The sequence below is a fragment of the Rhinatrema bivittatum genome, chromosome 8, assembly GCF_901001135.1.
Source record: "Rhinatrema bivittatum chromosome 8, aRhiBiv1.1, whole genome shotgun sequence".
NCBI lineage: Eukaryota > Metazoa > Chordata > Amphibia > Gymnophiona > Rhinatrematidae > Rhinatrema > Rhinatrema bivittatum.
In genome coordinates this window covers 185,554,194-185,576,410 of record NC_042622.1, presented here as the reverse complement: position 1 = coordinate 185,576,410, position 22,217 = coordinate 185,554,194, and the positions used below count along the sequence as shown (strand labels likewise).

The window sequence follows — 22,217 nt, the reverse complement described above, 5'->3', positions numbered from 1 at the left end:
ATGACATTTTCCGTTTTATTAACCATTCCCTTCCTAATAATTCCTAACATTCTGTTTGCTTTTTTGACTGCCACAGCACACTGAGCTGACGATTTCAATGTGTTATCCACTATGACGCCTAGATCTCTTTCTTGGGTTGTAGCACCTAATATGGAACCCAACATTGTGTAACTATAGCATGGGTTATTTTTCCCTATATGCATCACCTTGCACTTATCCACATTAAATTTCATCTGCCATTTAGATGCCCAATTTTCCAGCCTCACAAGGTCTTCCTGCAATTTATCACAATCTGCTTGTGATTTAACTACTCTGAACAATTTTGTGTCATCTGCAAATTTGATTATCTCACTCGTCGTATTTCTTTCCAGATCATTTATAAATATATTGAAAAGTGCTTGCTTATTCAGTCTTTTTGTGTCTGTTACCCAAAACTTGATTTTTGGCAGAACAACTAAGAATGGTGTTCTGCCACCTTTTTTCCAGGACCCAGGGACACAGAGTAGAGCTGGTGGTAAAGCAGTTCTGACTCCCCCACAGAAATGGAGCAGAGCCGGCGCTGTAGCTGAGTGCCAGCTCCCTGCAGGGGTGGAGCAGAGCCGGCGCTGTAGCTGAGTGCCAGCTCCCTGCAGGAGTGGAGCAGAGCCGGCGCTGTAGCTGAGTGCCAGCTCCCTGCTGGAGTGGAGCAGAGCCGGCGCTGTAGCTGAGTGCCAGCTCCCTGCAGGAGTGGAGCAGAGCCGGCGCTGTAGCTGAGTGCCAGCTCCCTGCAGAGGTGGAGCAGAGGGTGCTGGAGCTGCTTACCCCTAGATGTGATTTTTCTGCAATTTCCTGGCACCATTGAAAGACCATGAGAGAGGACAGGAAAGGGTGAAGAGATACAAGGTGAACGCCTGTCAGCCCTGCTGCTGCTGGGTGTGTATGGGTGTAGAAGAGTTTTTGGGAGAGATCTCACACCCAGCCCAGCCTCATCCGCCTCCCTTCCCTTCTACTACACAGTTCCACTTCTTTTATTTGTCTACAAATTAAGTCCTGGTTGAATTGAAATCTGAATGTCCTTGTTATGGAATAACAGAAGGGCATGCTTTTCAGAAGTATCTTTCTGTGTAACACCAGAAAGGAAATTTAGCAGTGCTTTTTCTGCATGGGACAACTCTCACTGGTTTACTGACCGGACCGAGGAATATACTGTACCCTACTCCCAGGCCCAGACTTACGGTTTTGGAGCTCATAGGCATTACGTTTTAGAAATATCCTTTGGGGGAGGGGAAGGTGTGGTGGCGAGTGGGTGAAGCTTGGGTGAAGCAATTATGGATTAAAAGGGACAGCCAAAAATTGAAAGCCTATGCTAAATATGTAAATAATAATAAAGAAATATATAATAACCCTTGCTTGAAATGAAGTGTGGCAATTTAGAAGAAAAAAAATTAATTGGTTCAGCTCTTAAATACAAAGGTGAGAGGTGTCAGCAGAAACTCAGAGACAGGAAAACAATTCTAAGGGAAAATGGGGCTTCAGTAATTTCCATCTTTTATTATAAATTTAAAACAGCAATTACAAACTCACTGAAGGAAAAGCTTGAGCAATAACGATTACAAAATCACAGACAAATCAGTTGCGGATTCTAAATCAGAAATAAGATGGCAAAGCAATGTGACAAGGCAATAGCTAAAGCCAGAAGAATGCTGGGCTGCATAGAGAGAGGCGTAACCAGTAAGAAAAAGGAGGTGATAATGTCCTTGTACAGGTCCTTGGTGAGGCCTCACCTGGAGTACTGTGTTCAGTTCTGGAGCCTGTATCTCAAAAGGGACAGAGACAGGATGGAGGTGGTCCAGAGAAGGACAACCAAAATGGTGTGGGGACTGCAGAGAGGCAGCAGGATCTGCATATGTATACCCTGGAAGAGAGGAGGTGCAGGGGAGATATGATACAGACCTTCAGGTACCTGAAAGATTGTAGTGATGCACAATCTTCAAACACTTTTCACTGGAAAGCATGCAGTAGAACTAGGGGGTCATGAAATAAAACTCCAGGGGAAATGACTCAGAACCGGCGTCAGGAAATATTTTTTCACGGAGAGGGTGGTGGATACCTGTAATGGCTTTTTGGAAGAGGTGATGAAGACAAAAAACAAATAATTCAAAGTAGCATGGGATAAACACCATGGATCCCTAAAGGTGAGAGGATGGAAATAAAGAAAAGGGTGCAAGGAGTAACCTGCTCTGTGCAGCAATTATTATTATTCTTAGCCAATAAGCCTTGATGGTTTTGATGCATCTGCAGCATTGCTGTCCGCTTCAACGGCAGGGAGAAAAGGGGAATTGGATTTAGACAACAACCATATTTATATGGTTTACAAATATACAACCATATTTACAAATATACAAATACAAATATACAACCATATTTACAAATATACAACCATATTTGTAAATATTTAAAATGCTATTAACCTTTTCTTTTTCCTTCCTCTCCCAGTTTAAGCATCCCTGTTTTTTGTAACTGCTTTCTTCCGCACTACACTTCCAGTTTGTTTTTTCTTTCTGTGCACCACTGTTTTAATGTAAACCAGCATGATGTGATTTTATCATGAATGCCGGTATATAAAAACCTTAAATACATAAAATAAATAAATGAACCAATGAGGGCCCTGACTTTTACAGTCTGGGGAACTGATAAGCATGGGGGTAACAGCACAGTGCAGCAATTACTTCCCTTAACCAAAGGCATGGGATAATTACCCTTAACCAATGAGCCTTGATGCTTTCGATTCAACTGCAACATCACTCGCCGCTTTGACAGTTGGGTGGGGGAGGAGAGAAATTGGATTGAGACGACAACCAACATAGGCCCTGATTTATGGTCTGGGGTGCTGATATGCAGACATAAGGGAAAAGACAGCTGCTTCTATGGTCAAGGTCCTAAGCAAAAGCACATCAAGCAGCATTGTCTGAATTTTCAAAAAGGCTGATCACCCAGTAAAAGTTGCTGGTAGTACATTTTTTTTTTTTTTATGGGTTATCATATAGCTTGGGGATAACTGCCCAGAATGGCAGTTGCTATCCTTGAGAGACATGGGGGTAACCTGCATGGCATGGCAGATATTACCATAAAAAGCTTGCAGAGCAGACTGGCTGGACAATTTGGTCCTTTTCTGCCATCATTACTATGCTAGGATTGCTATTAACATCACAAACCAGTATGTGAATTTTATTTTTTTCAGTGGTAATTTTCTAATATAAAAAGGAACCTTTTCGGGGAGAGTCCACTTTCCACTTTTCCCCAATGGGGAAAATGATGTAAATTCATAAAGGTTCCAGGTGGGTGACTTGGCAGAAAATAACCACAAGTACTTATGCTTCTACCCCCAAAGCTTCTTTCACCTTGCCATCTGACTGGCAGAAGTATTGATGACATCATCAAAGTTCAGTAATCTAAATAAATCCATTTCAGTTGCTAAAGTGTGGAAAACAATCGTTCTGCACTACAGTTTTTTAAATAAATAAAATAAATACAGTTTGTTGCTGCAGTACTTAAAAACATCTGTGCTGCGATATCTGTGTTTGGATAGCCCAAGTGAATATTTTTCTCTTGAATAAGTTTGCGTAGTATAAGTAATGAGGTATTTTCATCAATAATTGTCATTCTGGATAGGTAAGCCCGAAAATGAAGGCATTCTTCCAAATCCAAGGGATAATGGTTCAACAATTTTGACATTTCTGACTGTTCCCTGCTGCATATTTTAGGAAGAAGTGCAGGCAGATCTATAAATGACTTGTTCTTCGTTGCACCAAATCAATTTGGATTTCAGCCTATCCAATATGGGGGAAAATGTATTTACACGAAAATTGTCTCTGACGATCAAATCAATTTCATTGCCTTGCATTTCATCAAAAAATGTATTTTTCTTATTTTGTTCTTTTCTGAACACATTACTTACTACTATTACTATTTTAACATTTGTGTAGCACTGCACGACATACGCATCACTGTACAAACACACAAAAAAGACAGTCCTGTTTCACTAGAGCTTACAGTCTAATAAGGCAAACATACAGGACAAAACGTTTTTTGACAAACTTGAGATATTCATTGCTTTCCGATCAAACTCTTCAGTCCGTTTTCTGTGGCTCATATCGGATATAAATACAGTCAGTGAACCGTAAAGTTCTACCACAAGGCCAACGTTGATGCTAACACTTTGAACTTTTTTGCTAATCGCCCCAAATCTCTCCAGTATTAAAGTACTCGTGAAAGCGGTTTTCAATATTTTCTAATTACCCCTGCAATCCTGAAGCTTTTTCACTGAGTGCTAACTTTTTACTGAAGAATCCTACTTGATTGTCCCTAAAACGTTAATGATTTCTTTCCAGGAATCACCTAAGCTTTTGCAAGCATCATTGCAGGCCGACTGTCAGGCTGCTGACAAGCTCTTCGCAACTTTTTTTTTAAGGCTTGACATGAGAGAAGATGATTTAAAGAGGGAATAAATGGGCTGCAAAATATTTAAAAATGCAGCAGCATTTTGGCAGCGCTCGGCAGCACAACTTCCTACAAGACTCAGCGAATGAGCTGAACATGGTAAAAATACAGCAAGTTCATTCATTTGTTTTATCCTAGCCTGAAGGCCAATGTATATTCCAGCCATATTTCTGACATTGTCATAGGATTGCCCTCTTCAATTAGCAAGGACAACAGAAAATAACCTCCTGAGATTTGTGGCCTGGATTTTCTTAAACACACAAAGTGTTCTACAGGAATTCCAGTTCCATTTTCTCCAATATACCTGATGATAAATGCAATCTGATCTACATTTGATACATCTCTAGTGTTGAATCTACGCTAACTGAAAAATATGTGGCTGTTTAATATTGGATTTATTATTTCCTCTGTCACTCTTCTTGACATAACACCAGTAAACTTGTCGCAAATTGTAGATGATAGATATGAAATAATACCTCTATCTTTATTGTCATAATGAGATGTGTTCACCCAAAAATGAAGCAAGTTGTGCTATTAATTCCCAGGGCATCCTCAATTACCATTATTTAAATTTCATTATTGCCCCTAAAAGGTCGCCCTCGAAGCCAGCGAATGAACTACTGCAACAGCTCTGCGCAACACTTTTCGCCAATAATTTGTTTCCTTTTTCAAGCTGTTCAGTCAGCTTATTGTCAACTCAACTTAAATAACTTCCTCTGTTCTCCAATTCATTACGCGTGTCCTGTAGCCTTGTGAATTTTCATGCTCCAGAACTTTTTGTTCTGGTCTTCCAATCATGAAAACCTTTTGCAAAAAAAAAAAAAAAAGTGATTCACCTCTGAACAATCTACATGGTGTACTAACAGAATGTAGCAGCCAATTACGTAGCCATTTTTCTTTATTTAATAATTCTCTTTCAAAGAGAATTTTTGTTAAAAAAAAAAACAAACAAAAAAAAAAAACAAACAAACCTAGTACAATTTGAGAATTGTCTTCTTGACTCACCGAAATCAGCATCTAAATTCTGTTCAGTGCCACTTTTTTTGCAGTAAAGTCTCTAGTAACATTTTTTTCCCAGAATAAAAGATCACTGCTTACAGTTACAGAGTGAGACTGTAAATTTAGTGATTGATCTTGATTTTCGTTGATTTGCATTTAGAGTTCGAGTGGCTCATAACGTTTGTCCTTGTTGCAGTTTTCATGGGAGTTGTGCATGTCATCCAGGGATACCACTTCTTCTGTTAATGTTAAAATTGATTGCTGTCCTGGCTTGCGAAAATATTTATCCACGGAACCTTCCGGTTTTCTGAATGAATTTTGTCGAATAACTTTATTTTTCATGTGGTTCCAAACACAGAGTTTCTTCTTGGGTGTTGGTATTCTGTCATATTAGCATGAGAAGCAATTGTGATAAAGCATATAAAAAGCCACGCAGAGCCAAAATAAAACCAATGACAATAGATTAGTAAGCACTTTGCACACAGGATGACAATTTATGACTGGATCATGTCCCATCCAACCCCAGCTTGTGCTGCATTCAGTGATAGAGCCAGCTTTTTATACACCTGGGGCAGATATTCAGAATTAGGCCCTCACCTTGCTGACGGCGGCACAGCACTCTCGTGCAGTGGCAGCAACTCCAGCACATCCGCCCCCCCCGGCCTAGCAGCGTTTATCTTACGATACATTCTCCCCACCCTCTATCCCTCATCTCTTTTACCTATCAGTAATAGTTTAAAGGAATTTCTGTAGGCAAAGCCGGGCTTACTCATGAAAATAGTTTGCTATAAAATTAACCAATCATTAAGAAAAACACCTAGTTTTCAGTGCTTAGCTTAAAGATTATACCTTCTTCATGGAACAGGGGGTACCAAGAGTGGGAGGAGTGGGGGGCCTGAGCCGGGGTGGGGAGCTATGGTAAAGGTGCAAATTTTATACTAAGGAGAGGGATTTGGCAAGTGGGTGGGGATTGCCACACCTCACTTACTGTACTTTTTTTTTTCACTTTTGTGCCACATTAACAGGCAGTGGGGTGTGGCTGAGGGCTTTGCTTGACCCCCGGGTGGGTTGAGCTCTATGTGAGGGGGGGGGGGGGGATTTCAGGGCTGTGTGGCCCTTTAAAAAGATGGCGGCACTGTTTGAAGTGGGCTGTCGTCTCATGTTTTTTTCTGTTTATGTGGCGCTACTTTTTTTATTTTTGACTTTTTCTGTGGTAAAAATATCACCATGAAACCCTGTGATATTTTCCCAGGGAGGGGCAAAATATTGCAGGAACATCCCCCTTCCCCCATGATATTTCACCAGTCCCCTGATAAATCATGTCTTGATAAATCTCTCCCTAAGCTTGTAACGGAGGCAATGGAGGGTGAAGTGATTTGCCCAATATCACAAGGAACGGCCACTGGATTTGAATCCTGGATTCCCAGCACTCTAATCACTAGGGTAGGGGAATCAGGTGATTGAGTGAGACCTCTTATCATACCACTTTCTAAACTAATCTCTAAACCATCCACTCATTAAGACTGACTATTCAGCATGGTAACTGGGGCCATGCTTCCTCCAGATATTTAGTCTCCATGAGTCATTTTGCTGTTTCCCAGCAACTAATGATAAATACTTGAATGTTTGACGGGAGTAAACATAAAGGAATTGCTTGGTGCACTTGCACTTCCTAAGTCTCAAATACCCAATTTGATCTTTCTTTTTTTCATTTTATTTTTGTTTCCTCCTCTTCCTTTGACCTTCCAGCTCAGTCAAAGCTGGCTTCTGTTGGGCACAGTGCCATGAGCTTCATTCCTAACTTCTTGAGGTAGTTCCCTGTGTCTTTTAACCTTCCCTAGCCCAGCCATTGCAATGATGGTCATTGGCCAGGAGTCGAAGACTGCAGTTCCCTCTGAAATTCCGTATGCCTGCAGCCTGGTTTCAGCTGGTAGTTGTCGCCATCGAGCAATGGCTAAACTCCCTCTTATCTCAGCTAGTAGCTCTTGCCAGCTTTTTTTTTCCCTAGAGGTTCAATGAATTTAGTATCAGTTGCTGTACAAAATCGTCTCAGTAGAGCACATGCTCCCTAGACATGGTAGTCATTATTGCCCCCTTCAGCTCCAGCAGTGTGATATCAATTTGCATTGCAGCATGGGAGCCTTGGGACTGTTGAAAACCAAGATGGCTTCTCTCCTGTCAACATTTCATTGCTTTCTTAAGTGTTAATTTCCTGATATTGCCTTGGATATGAAACAACTCATAAGACCTCAGAGATTTAGAACAGAAGCAAAATATAATTTTTTGTTTGACTTTGATGTTAGGGGCCTTTAGAATAAAAACCCAGATTTTAACTTGAATGGATTTTTCTGGAAACAACAGGTAGCTGGGCCACTAAACCAAACTCTGAGTAGAAATTCTGTCTTCAGAATGATGTATTTTATTTATTAATTTATTAAATTTATAATCTGCTTACTTGCCAAGAAAAACACCACCCTAAGTGGGATGTAGTAAGATTAATGCACAATTACATAAATCATACAGATCATAACAAGTATAACATACAGTAACTCATAAGAATGAACAATTTCAATTACTCATAATCCAAATACATTATAAATTAAATCCTGGGACCCAAAAATTTATTCCCAGATAAATAACCTAATAATGAACCTGCATGCTGCAATAAATCTTCCACATTAAAAATTACAAGCAAACTGCTAAATGTAATGCAAAGAAAATGGAAAAAAAAAAGGGGGTGGGCCATAATCACTGAAAAACTAAATAAGTTTGTGGTGGATTTTTTTTTCTTCCACAGAATATCACAGACCCAAATCTCTCTGTTTTATGCCAATTCCAAAATTGTGGGCTGATGCAGCAGAAGGCATGCCTATGGGTAGATGTCAGTTCAGCATGTCTTAATGGCGTCACCAAGTGGCCCTTGAAAAGGAGCTTAGTGTTCTACTAGGACAGAAGAGGTGGAGGCGGTCATGGAGATAACGAGTGCCCTCACTGTGGATGGATTTAAAACCCAAACATAACATGGATACATAAGCTGGTGTAACTGTTTACACCTGGAAGAACCCGTGCTGCTGAATGCTGAACCAGCTGTGAACAAGAAATATGCATTTTCAGAATTTAACTCAATAGACTGTTATAATCATCTAGGAGTTGTGTTTAAAATATTTATTTATTTATTTATTTATTTATTTATATTCTTTTTTTATACCGAAGTATAGCTGAGTGCCTTCACCCCGGTTTACAGTGTAACAACTTCATACAATGAACAAGTTATAAATTATAACACAATACAAAATAGAGAAATAACATCTCGGCAAAAGCAGAGTATAACATGTTAGTATGAGACAATTTAAGGCTTAATTTAGAAGATATTTATTAAAGAAGTATTAGGGTTCAAGATGAAAGTTGATATTGATATTGATCATATCAGTCTGTGAATGATTGTCTAAACAACCATGTTTTTAGTTCTTTTTTGAAGGTTTTGGAATCTTTGATGGAACTTAGATATCCTGGGATGGAGTTCCATTCTATCGGTCCAGCTATAGAGAAGGCTCTATGTCTAGTAGAGGATAGTTTCGCAGATGAGAGAGGAGGAATGATTAGCTGTAATTTGTCAGAAGACCTTGAAGAGCATGGATCACAGGAACAGCCTGATCTTTGGTTAAAAATGACATAACCTGTTTAGTTAGGTAGATATACATAAAACATTTTCTTTAGAGTTCAGAATAATTGGACTGTAGATCCCAGCCTTGTCCTTATTTCCACTTTTGTGAATAGGAGCCCCGTTTGCTTATCTCCAGTCCTGCAGACTCACAACCTTCAATAAGCATTGAAAAGGTCAGCCAGTGGAGCTGTCCGAACTTCTCTAAAGTCCCTTAATACACTCAGATGCATCCCATCCAGCACCATCATTTTATCTATTTTACATTTAGCTAGCTCTTCATAAACCACACCTTTCTGAAAATTGATTGAGGTTTATCTCACTTCCAATCCTATTTGTGTTCGTTTTATGTGGTCCTGCTCCTGGGCCTTTCCATAGTGAATGCTAAACAGAAATATTTGTTAAAGTCATTTTGCTTCCATTTGCATCTTTGCATTCCTGACTGCTTTCCCAGCTTCTCTTAGCTTTTCCAGATAATATTGCTGGTCTTCCTCTTTCTGCGATCTCGTGTAGTTTATGAATGCTAACCTTTTTTTTTCCTCATCGTTTCAGCCACTTCTTTAGAAAACCTGTCAAGAATTGTTCAAAAGTCTGTGATTTAACCCTTCTGATGCAAACTGCTTTTGAGGTATTTACCTATAGCATATGCTCAGAAAGGCAGTGAGTCACACCAATAATACAGTTGATCATTCTGCTCCAAGAGGGCAATATAATTGGAGATCATCCGCATAAAGCAGGAAGTATACTCCCAAAAAGCTGGTAACATTTTACCAAGAGACAATAAATACAAATATAACCAAAAAAGAAGAAAAATTGAACCTTGAGGGACTTTATGGTGAAAAGGGCAGTGACTGGATATACAATAAGAACATTACCACAGATTGGCACCTGATTTCTAAGTATAATCAAAACCAATTGTGCACCTTTCGCCTAATCCCCAGAGATGACAAATATCAACGCAAAATTTGAATGATCAAGTGTATTGAATGCTGAAGAAAGGACAAGTAAAACTAACAGATTGCCATTTCCTTTATCTGGTTTCTATGTGCAAATGTGTCAGGTAACGCTGTCTGTGTCATTTCTGTACCATATCCTCCTTTAAATCCGGACTGAAATAGATGAAAATGATGTCCCTCTGCCAAAAATGTCTAACGGCTTTTCGGAACAGTTTACCCAAATCAGTTTAGCTAGAGGTCTATAATTACTTTAGTCCTTGGGGAATCTGCATTAGTATTTTTTTTTTTTTTTTTTTTTTAGTACACGAATTGCTGCTCGGATGGAAAAAAAATGCCTTCTTGCAATGAGCCATTGATCAGCTTAGTAACAGCACTAAACCTTTTTTTGATTCCTTGATAAGCCATTTATACTTATGGTGGCCATAAAATTTTAAATCTTTTTGCCTGCACTGGTGAAAAGTCTCCCATACTAATGATTCTCTTACATCAACAGAGAATTCTCTCTTGTACCACTAAATTAATTGGAGAATCTCTGGCATTCGTAGGCAGGGAGAGATTTAGTGACTCCAAAGTCTGCCTAATGGAGACAAATTTTATTAGAACATTTTTTTTTTTTTTAAAACAAAACCCTCATAATGTTCTGCAGTTACTGCTACATTCAGACTTAATTTATGCTGGTTCAGAAGTGGTTTAACAATGCTAAACAAGTGGCGAGTTTTATTTAAAGTCCTCTCTCAGTGAATTAAAGAAAAAAAAACCTCTCTGCTTCTGTGTTCAAATGGCTTTTATTTATAGGTCACAGATTGTTCCCGCCAGAGAAGTTCATGCCCCCAAATTTGTTTTGTCCTACAGATAATTTATTTTATTTATTTATTTAGAAGATTTATATACCGATGAACATTGGGAACATCTCATCGGTTTACATTAAAACAAAATTATAGCTAACCGAGATAAGGAAAAACCTCTGTGACATTTGTAATAGTGGAATCTTATATGTACCTGCACTGGTAGATATGCATAGAACATCTTGTTTTTTTCTTTTTTCTTTTTCTTTTCTGGAGCATGATTAAAGAGAACCGTGCCCATTTATATAAACTAATAAAAGCAGAAAACATTGGCTTAACCCAGATAACTAGAGTATCAGGCTATTAAAAAAGAAGAGGAACATCATGTGTAGAGAGAATATATTCCTTATGTATTCTCCTTATTGAGCAACTAACTGAATACAGTAGGACTTCCCAAAGGTGCCCTGGTGACCCCCGCAGCCAGTAGTGTTTTCAGAATAACCACAATGATTATGCATAAAATAAATCTGCATACTTTGGGAGACCCGGTGTTTGTCGATTTCGCGTGCATGTTTATCATGGCTATCTTGAAACCCTGCCAGCAGCAGGGCTACCAAGATGGGTTTGGGACGTCCTGGACTTACAAGGCCATTTCTTTTATTGAAAAAAAAAAAAAAAGAGAATATGTAGGTCCTTTGTCCTCTACCTTCAAGATGGGGGGTGGGGGCGTAAAATGTTGACCAACACGTGCCATGATTTATGCTGCCCAAATATTTCACACCATAGGGCATCATTTTCAAAGCTTTTCATATGCATATGTGGCTATACTAAAATAGCCTGGGGCTCCGGTGCACGTGAACTGCAGAGAGGTGCTCCAAGGAGGCGCAGAGTTGGGGCAGAATTGGAACTTGCATCTTGCGTGTTTTGCATTTTAAAAATATGCACGCGAGTTACACCCTCCAAAGAGCAGGTGAATGTTCGCACATGCTCGGCCCCATTATCTGAGGGTTTTCAAAGCGAACTCATGCACACTTAAGTTCGTATTTTTGAAAGTCCTCAATGATTGTACAATGCAGATGAAGACTTTACCCCGCTACATGGACAGGTCTGAAAATGACCCTCCCTGTGACTCACCACAGAATGACTCATGCTGCATGAGCTGTTCCTTTGCAAACAAACCAGGGTATCTCCCGCCCATGGAATTACTTTTCACACTTTGAAATGTGGTTTTCAGGTGACAGCTAGCTGACAGGAGCCCTTGATGAATAGGGTGATAGGTTTGTGGCATCCTGACTCCCCCCTCCTCCCACTTTTAGAGGCTTATAATCCATTGGTGAAGGGACTCTTGTGGTGTAGGAAGACTCAGCTCCTTGCTGCAGTTGGTAAATATCAAGCCTGATCAGTGAATGCTACAAATAAATCTGCTAATATAGTTACGGGGGTGCATTGATTCCAAGAATATGTTTGGCAGCTCTTGTCGCTGATAGCTCCTCGTCTTAAGAGGGCATTAGTACTAAATTATTATTTCAAAGCACAAAATGCATTGCCCCTTGTTGTTTCTCACTTTCCTCCTCCTCTCATTTTCTGAAGGGAAGCAGGCTTAAAGGATCACCATGTCCATGTGCTTCTCACCTCTCCCATAACTTTTCTGTTTGTGTCCTGTCCACGCTACGTTTTCAGTACGTCCAAGAGGACCTTTACAAGCAGAGCTTGCTAGTGGCGCCCAACCTACCGCAGCAGAAATGCGATCAAGAAACTTCAGCATGGGGATTTAGGCCTAGGTGCCACATAAGCACCAGAGCATAGCTCCTTCTGCCATGCTTTTATCTGAGCTTGCTAGTGGCGCCAATCCTACTGCAGCAGAAATGTGATCAAGAAACCTCAGCATGGGGGTGGGGGAATCTGCACAAGCCCTCGCACTAATATGCCCAGCAGCATCCCACCCCCTCCTCCCTCAGGGCTTCCTGTGCAAGGGGACGGAGTGCTGCAGGGCCTGTGGGTGAACGAGGCCTCTTGCAGACCCCCCACACTGAAGGGTGTTTTTCGGAAGGTGGGAGAGTGAAGAAACGCATACATGTGTGCGACTGCACGTCACGGAAAGTAGCTCCATGAGTTATGCATGTAACTTCTTGTTCATTAAAGCTTTTATTTTTAGTAGTGCGATTATTTGGGAGACGGATAGCCGAAGGGGTTAAAGGTAGAGATGAATGCGTTTGGACCTGCATGGTAGGTTGGTACCCGGCCAGCTGAGTTCCATTGTTTGCTTGACACAAGCCTAGTGTGCAACCTCCGCCCTTAAAAGGTAAACACTGCAGTGAGTTTATACAGAAGCCTTTCTATCTGGAAGAGAGCCAACACCCATCAGAAAAAGAGCCATTTAGAACTACTAGTGAGGACGTTTCAAAAATTTTTTATCTATCCTGTTTATGGATTAATGTACAGCTATTTCCTCCCCATGGTTTACATGTACAATAAACATTAGCATTTATTAAATCTGGAAATAAGTTGTAGCGCATTTATTAAACAGGCCTTCGTCATTCAGAAGGTCTGTTTTGACTTGGTGCCACTGGATCAGTCGTCCATCACAGAGTTCATGCATGGAACCTGAACTTTGTTGTTGCCATAGTTACCATGACCAAGTTTTACACTGGGACTTAAGCTTTCTTGCTACTCCAACTAGATTAATGGCACCGCGGGTTAAAAGGTCACCGTTGCCAAGGACTTATTCTAGAAGTAGGAAATAACATTGCAGATTAGCAGAAAAGAATTGGTTCTTGATTAAGAAGGGTGTATTTTACAATCCAATTGAATATACGGTAATTGCTAAAAAAAAAAAAAACCCCAACCCATGTACACATTTGAACAGGTTTATTACATCTGATCAGTACTGTTTATTGTTAATTGCTAGCTGGGTGAGGAGAAGTAATGTGGCCTATTGTGGTTGCTAGTTTCTTGCAAGATTTGGACTAAGGAAGGATCTTGTTCTCAGTTTGCCATGTCAGAAATACTATTGCTTGCAGCTGTTCCTCTTCCTTGGTTTCAGTGGCTGTGAATGTGCTTTGTTCTCTGTCCCTCAGTTTATCACTTAGGGATATGTGCAAAGTCTCAGCAGATTATATTTTAGAGACAACTGAACCGCACTTAGATTGGTCAGGTTGTGCTGTCTAGCATTTATTCCTTTCAAGCACAACTTGTTCTGACTTGTTGATAAAGGGCTGTTTTCCTTAGTCTCGGCCATGATTTTACTTACCAGCCTATTTTTTTTTTTTTTTTTAAACAAGTGAACAGAGGGGATAATAATCGCAAGATTGTATGCAGGTTCCCTTGTTTATACCTATGTAAAACTGGTCTGGTTATCTTTCTCCCCCCTGCTAGGTGTGCTATTCATGTAACCTTTAGACATGCGAAAAAGTGGGCAGTTAAGGTCAGAGATGGAAATTACACACAGAGGTTATAAAATCAAATCTCAGTGGGGAACGTCTGGCGAGTGCTTTTGTGCCTGCTTCTCAATGCAGGCGCAAAGTTTTTTTTTTGTGTGCCGCAAAGACCCAGAGGGAGGCTCATTTACTCCTGTCCCCCCCCCTCCCCTCCCCCCCCCAGGCATTCCCTATGTCCTTGCTCATCTCCTCCTACTTAATCCTGCAGGAGACAACGTGGGACCAGACTTGCTCTCCCCATGATTTCATAATCATGGGGAGAGCAATTTTGAAAGCCACCTGGGCGCAGATTGGCTGTCTGAAAATTTCCCCTCCCTCTGTGTGGCTTGTAGCTAAAATTGAGAGGAGTTGTTGCCAAGGGGTGTGTTTAGGTCAGGGGAGGGAAACAACCTGCATAAATGGCCTTTTTGAATTGCTGCGTATTTATTTATTTATTAGGAGAAGAGAGCATCTGCACAAATGCAGAGTGCGTGGGTAAAAGGTCCCCTTTAAATAGCCAATATGAGACCCCCCCTGTTTACCAAAGAGACAGATTAATTTTTGGAAGCCAACTAGGTGCTCTTACTTTTGCAAATTAATTTCACTTTGGAGAAGGTTTTTACCAGAAGCTATCACTGTGGTTATTGTAGCCATTCAGGTCTTAAGAGCGGTTTATCTGCCATTTTGGTAACTTTAGAGCAAATGTAATAACCTTCCTGCTGGATGGATTATTTTTTGCTATAGCATTTGACTTTCCTACAGTACTAGTTTAAATTTCTGAATTCTTTTATGTGGCTCCCTAAACCAGGATGCTTTATAACAAATTACGTACAAGCATAGTAAGGTACCTTCTCCGGAGAGCTTACAAGCTCAGTAGGTGCCTGAGCGAATGGGAGGTAATGTGGCATGTCCGTGGCAAAAGCAGGATTTGAACTTGGATCTCCTGATTCCCAGTTCATTGTGATTGGGCTATCCCAAACACTGAGAAACACTCCTTGTGAAATATAATAAATCCCCCACACAAATGGGCCTGTCGTCAGAATTACCATAGGTGATGACTGATCCTAAGTGAAACTGTAAAAGATAGCCGATGTCTTTGCAGAGGTGCTGACAGCTGATAGTGCAGAAAATCAAAGCAGTTTACCAGGTTTAATGGTGAGCGTTTTTGTATGCTTTAGGTAGCTACTACGCGACAATCTTCAGGGTCAACTATATATGCCTTAAGTTTCATCCTGTCTTTTTTTTTTTTTTTTTTTAATTGATTGCCATGCTTAAACCAGAGCGGTTACGGTAGGCAAATATTCAATTCAACTTTATTCAAATCGCGTTGATTTGAAATTGTAAGAGACTATGACTTATCAAGAAATAAATAATCAGACACACAACAAATCCGTCATTACACATTTTTCCATACTGGTATCACAGGTATTTATAAATTATCACTGAAGGCATAGTTATATAGTCCCTATATTCTCTTCCCCACCTTCCCCCCCCCCCCCCCCCCCATTCTTAATACACAGCAAAGTTATGCGGTACTAACAGGTAGTCTGTATAGTGTGTGATCTGGAAAGGAGGAGCTTAGCTGACTGGTGCTGGGCATGCTCAATGTGCCTGCCAAAATTTGTAGAAAACATACATGTAAAACATACATAAGTCACACATAAATAAAACATAAAGTAAAATTCACTAAAACTTAAGAATAAAAATAAGATAAAATAAAAATACAAAAATGCAATAGTGGATAAATTGGTTCTCTGCCAGAATATACAAATCAAGAGAGGCCTGGGATAATTATGTATTGTCTGCCTGATTGGGGAAGGTTTTCTTAAACAAGTATGTTTTTATGGCTTTTCTGAAGTAGGGTTTTTTATTAAGGTTTCTTAGTTCATTTGTAAGGGAGTTCCATAGGAGAGGACCTGCAGAGGAGAATGTGTGTTCTTGAGTCTCTTCCAGATGGTCTATTCTAAGAACATAAGAAACTTCCATGCTGGGTCAGACCAAGGGTCCATCAAGCCCAGCATCCTGTTTCCAACAGAGGCCAAACCAGGCCACAAGAATCTGGCAATTACCCAAACACCAAGAAGATCCCATGCAACTGATGCAATTAATAGCAGTGGCTGTTCCCTAATGGGTCGATACAGTAAAAGTCGCGGGAGAGTGGGCGAGCGCACAGGCCACTCTCCTGTGTGCATGAATTAGTATCGGCCCGCATGCAAATGAAGGCCCACAGTAAAAAGAGGCGCTAGAGACACTAGCGCGTCCCTAGCGCCTCTTTTTTGACAGGAGTGGCGGCTGTCAGCGAGTTTGACAGCCGCCGCTCAATTTTGCCGCCGTCTGTTCTTGAGCCCGCTGACGGGTTCAGAAACCGGACGCCGGCAAAATTGAGTGTCCAGTTTTCAATCCGCGAGCCGCGGGTCAATTTTTACATTTTTTTTTAAATTATTATTTTTAATTATTTTTAACTTTTGGGACCTCCAACTTAATATCGCCATGATATTAAGTTGGAGGTTGTACAGAAAAGCAGTTACTGCTTTTCTGTGCACTTTCCCAGTGCCGGCAGAAATTAACGCCTATCTTTGGGTAGGCGCTAATTTCTGAAAGTAAAATGTGCGACTTGGCTGCACATTTTACTTACTGAATCGCGCGGGAATAACTAGTAGGGCCATCAACATGCATTTGCATGTTGCGGGCGCTACTAGTTTCCGGGGGGGTTAAATGCGCGTTTTCGACACACTATTACTCCTTGCTATCGTGTCAAACGCGCGCCCAAACGCAGGTTAACAGTGTGCTCTGCTGGAGCGCACTGTACTGTATCGGCCTATAAGTAAACTTGATTAATAGCAATTAATGGACTTCACCTCCAAGAACTTATCCAAACCTTTTTTGAACCCAGCTACACTAACTGCACTAACCACATCCTCTGGCAACAAATTCCAGAGGTTAATTGTGCGTTGAGTGAAAGAATTTTCTCCGATTAGTCTTAAATGTGCTACTTGCTAACTTCATGGAATGCCCCCCTAGTCTTTCTATTATCCGAAAGTGGAAATAACCAATTCACATCTACTCGTTCAAGACCTCTCATGATCTTAAAGACCTCTATCATATCCCCCCTCAGCCGTTTCTTCTCCAAGCTGAACAGCCCTAACCTTTTCAGCCTTTCCTCATAGGGGAGCTGTTCCATCCCCTTTATCATTTTGGTTGCCCTTCTCTGTACCTAGGAAAAGGAACATCAAGAAGTGACTGGGAGGAGGATCTTGGAAATCTAATAGGAATAGGGATTTTAAGGATAGATATGATCCAGGGAGAGCGGATATCATGGATAGAAGAATGTATAATTGTGGCCAACTTAAGTTGGATTTTGATATGTAATAGGGAGCCAATGAAGAAATTCCAATATAGGGGTGATATGTTCACGGGTTGGAGTTCCTGTCAGAAGCCTAGCAACTGAATTCTGTATAATTTGTAATAGCCGGGTAGTATAGGCAGGCAAACCGATTAAGAGTGAGTTACAGTAGTCAGTGCTAGAGAAGAAGAGATTGTAGGACAGAGCAGAAATCAGTAGGGTAGAGAAGAGGTTTTAGATGTCTGAGAAGTCTTAATTTGAGAAAAGAAGATTGGGTGAGAAATTTTACATGATTGTGCATTGAAAGAGCAGGGTTAATAATGATTCCAAGATTACGAACTTTGAGTGATTATTAAATCAAAAACTGGTATATTTTGATTTGGAAAGTGGGGTAAGATAATTATTTCAGTTTTAGAGATACTGAGTGCTAATTTTATTATGACTTAGCCATCCTTGGATAGTTGATAGACTAGTGTGAAGAAAGGATTCAGTGTGTGACCATGTTTCTTTGAGAGGAAAGTAGAACTGTATATCGTCAGCATAAAGTTTATAGTGAATACGAAGATTAGAAAGAATATGGCATAGGAGTGTTAAGTAGATGTTAAACAAGGTTGCGGAGAGAGCAGATCCTTGGGGAACACCAGAGCCTAAATGGAACCACGAAGAAGAATGGGATTGGCTATTGACCTGTTGGCTTCTATTAGAAAGATAAGTAAGCATTTCTGGCGCATTGAGAGGGATAGGTTGCCATGGGAGCATGGACAATTGCCTATAAAGTGATGATTCCTCCTCCTGTCCCCCAGTACGCAAAGCTTTGAGTATGGTAGCTGGATTAGGCTCCATGTGTACATTCTCTTGGGTTTAATTAGGGCACTGCGTCCTTTATTGCATTTTTTACGTTGCATTTTCTCCCTGCAGTGGTTATTCTGGGGACTTTATATTATTTGAGCGGTGGGCATGGCTTGTTTGCTTTCCAAATATATGGGAAGCCAAGGCATTCTTTGCCTTATTTGCACAAGTTCAGCATCAGATAGAAGGCAAGTTTAAAAGCCAAAATGAGGAGAGTTTTTCAAAAGAGCATTTGCTGAAGGAAGAGCTATAAACGTCGCACTTGATGGTGGGCTTGAACTCTTCTTGAGCAAGTTTAGCAGAGAAGTAATGGAATATTTTGTCAGGTGCATGTCTATTGCTTGCTCTTGAAGTCCCTCTGTAGTTTGTCACAGATCTCCTCCTCACAACATCTAGCATAGTGTTACATCAAATTGGTTTTCACGTGACCATGTGTCAAAATCTTTTAATTTACAGTCAGCACAAAATCCTTTAATTTAGTCAAGAATGCATGGTGGGCCGGCCAGATGGCTCAGTTCAATCCCCGAATTGGGTCTTCTGCTCCCCAGGTCAACTGGGGCTAGAGTTCTCGGCGCCCGGGGAGGGAAGGAAGCCCCAGTAATCACACCAATGAGGCAATTTTCAGAACCATCCACATTGGGATCAAATCCGGAAATAATGTCTTTTTTTTTTTTTTGCTTTGCTCCAGTTTTCAAAATGAACGTGCGCACCTGCTTTTTGCTTTGAAATTTGCCAATGGCACAGAGAACCTGCAAACATTTGTACCTGTTTTTATGGTGTTGTGGAGGGGGCGTTGTGCAGGAATGTTTTTGGGTTTTTTTTTTTCATTGAAAATAACAGGCAGAGATCTGAAAATGGAGTTGGCGCGTTTTGTTTTCCTCCTCTCCCCTCCCCCTGCCATGGGAACGTCTCCTCCAAATGCAGCTAAAATTGCACAGATTCTTTAGTGGCCTCTTTATTAATATAATTTAAGGATTGCCATTTGTTTTGTGCATTTATTTTTTTATTGTAAGCACAGTACGCCGAGGGTACAGCCTTCCTTTGATTAATGCCTAGCATCAGAAATCTGATTCGTTATTAGACATCACGTAATATAATGCAAGACAAAATGCCTCCTGTTATTGCACATAAAATAATATAATTGCTTGAATTTTATAAGGTAACTGTGCGATTAGTCACTCATAGATTAGTCCTCAATTTTCATATTGTAAGCATCATTCATTTTATATGAGTGTAAATGTTCCAGAGTGCTCTGCGTACCTTCTTTCCTGCGTGGAGAGGGTAGATGCGTTCCCTGCATTTTTGGATGAGGGCAGGAGGGGAAATGATGAGCAGGGACTGAGGAGCGAGAGTGTAGGCCTCTCTTGTTCACCCAGCTATTATTCTTGTCTGTCTCTCGTATTCACAGATGTTTATCGTTGAGAAGATCGACGGAATCAATTGCAGCCTTCATGAATTCAGCATTACCGGGTCTACCTATGCCCCAGAAGGACAAGTGTAAGTAGTGACTGCGCAGTGCTGAGAGCTGCCTTTTCTGAAATGGTCTCAGCATCGGATAATGTTTCACCAAATCTTTTTGCATCAGTTCTATGTGGTATTTGGGGAGGATTTAAAGGTGCCTTAGGGACCCCCCCCCCCAAAAAAAGCAATTCCCTGGTCATGGATGACCCTCCTTCCCCACTCCCATTCGCATCCTGCAATAATAGATTGAGCCAAACCAACCCTGTACGGGCCCTCTCTAGACTCTGATCCAGAGTCCTTGACTGGTGGTATTAGTGAAAGAAAGGAGAGTAGCAGACTCTGAAATTGTAATATTTAAGTAATCATTGTCTCAATGTATCTAATCAAACTAAGTTATAAGAGAAACTTTGCAAGCTTCAGATCTGGCTTAGTAATTAAACTTTGGTACCACGCAATGGAAATACCTCAAAAGACAAGGTCTTAATATTTGCTCATTACATATCACACTATTCACAAAATTTCAATATATAATATTTCTTTATTTATAATTATCTTTCCTCAACATTGTAAATAGCCTTAACAGAAAAACTAACAAAGTAGACACTACTTCAGTATTTAAAAAAAAACCCAAAAAAACCCCAACACTCATTCATCCCGATTCAAATCACACAACATTCATACTCAACCCGCCCTATAAAAATTCAACATATAAGGTAAGTGTTACAGATATATTCCATTGAAAAAACAATCCAATCAGTTTCTCAAACCATGCTTTAAATCACAGAGCTATTCAGAAAGCTGTTCTCATCATGTTTGCACAACATATTGAAGAGGACTTGGTGTATATCACTGAATTAAAAACTGCAGAAAACTATGCTCATGTTGTCCATATCGGCAATGCCCCGATGCCTTGTTGATTGTATATCTAAATCCTCTTTATTTTCCTGTGCAGGAATTATATTTCTTCTTTTAGAGGGTTCAAATGGAGTCCACTCTCACATATTCCTTTGTCAAACCATGCCCGATGCCATGGTGTTTCGGCGGCTTCTTGCCACCCAAAGTACTTTCATCCCTGCTCTCAGCACTTCAAAATGCTCTCTGGAGTGGACTCCATTTGAAACCTCTAAAAGAAGAAATATAATTCCTGCACAGGAAAATAAAGAGGATTTAGATATACAATCAACAAGGCATCGGGGCATTGCCAATATGTGTGATTTGAATCGGGATGAATGAATGTTGGGGTTTTTAAAAAAAAAAAAAATTGAAGTAGTGTCTACTTTGTTAGTTTATCTGTTAAGGCTATTTACAATGTTGAGGAAAGATAATTATAAATAAAGAAATATTATATATTGAACTTTTGTAAATAGTGTGATAGGGGGAGGAGGAATAGCCTAGTGGTTAGAGCAGTGGGTTATGAACCAGGAGACCAGGGTTCAAGTCCCATTGTCACTCCTCACCTTGGACAAGTCACTTTACCCTCCATTGTCTCGGGTACAAACTTAGGCCTGGATTTATCAAAATGCGATAAGTATCGCATGTGATAGCAAAAGGGGCGTGGTTTATGCTAATATACAGTTTATTGCAATTTGCGCTAATTACCTATGCGAAGAACTAAGTTAGCTAGCCATAATATCCTCTCCCTAGATAGGTATTTGTATCCCTATGTTAGGCCCACCTAGTAACTTGAGGTGGAAACTCACTCCAAGTGAGATTTGGGCAATGTTCTCTCCACCTAGCTTGATGTTACCCAGGTAGAGAGTCCATGAAGCTAGGTGGAGAGAACATTGCACAAATCTCATCTTGGAGTGAGTTTCCTCTCTCCGTCTGTCCTCAGATCTTCACAGGAGACCACTGTTCTGTTTGTACGTCTCAAAAGTGGCCCCTAACCCCCTACACCAAAACCTAACCCTCATCTAGAGTTACTAGGTGGACCTACCATAGGGATACAAATACCTCTCTAGGGAGAGGATACTATGGCTAGTCTCCCTCTCCCCCTCCACCTTCTCTCTCTCTCTCCCCCTCTCTCCCTCTCTGGGGGCTTTAAATCTACTCAAACAGGCCTGTCAGGAGTCATTGCTAAATGCGATAAAACCTTACTGCCCGGTAATGCAAGCTATCACACGGCTTAACGCTATTTAAAAAGATGTAGTTAAAATCGGCGTTATGTCTGTGCGATAGCATTTCGCACACTGGCATGCCCACTCCCTGCCCCTAACTCCTCCTCCTTTTCAGGTTTGCATCGCACCATGCGATATGGTGCTATCGCAT

At 40.6% G+C, this 22,217-nt stretch overlaps 1 protein-coding gene across 2 annotated transcripts in view; it reads left to right on the top strand.

The window, feature by feature from the left end:
• The window catches only part of ATP2A3 (ATPase sarcoplasmic/endoplasmic reticulum Ca2+ transporting 3), a 154,950-nt gene that overhangs the window by 98,628 nt on the left and 34,105 nt on the right, over positions 1–22,217 (top strand). For both annotated transcript variants that reach the window (XM_029612054.1, XM_029612055.1), the window contains exon 9: positions 19,897–19,985. In XM_029612054.1, coding sequence (XP_029467914.1) covers positions 19,897–19,985 — 89 coding nt within the window. The remainder of the gene's footprint in view (positions 1–19,896; positions 19,986–22,217) is intronic.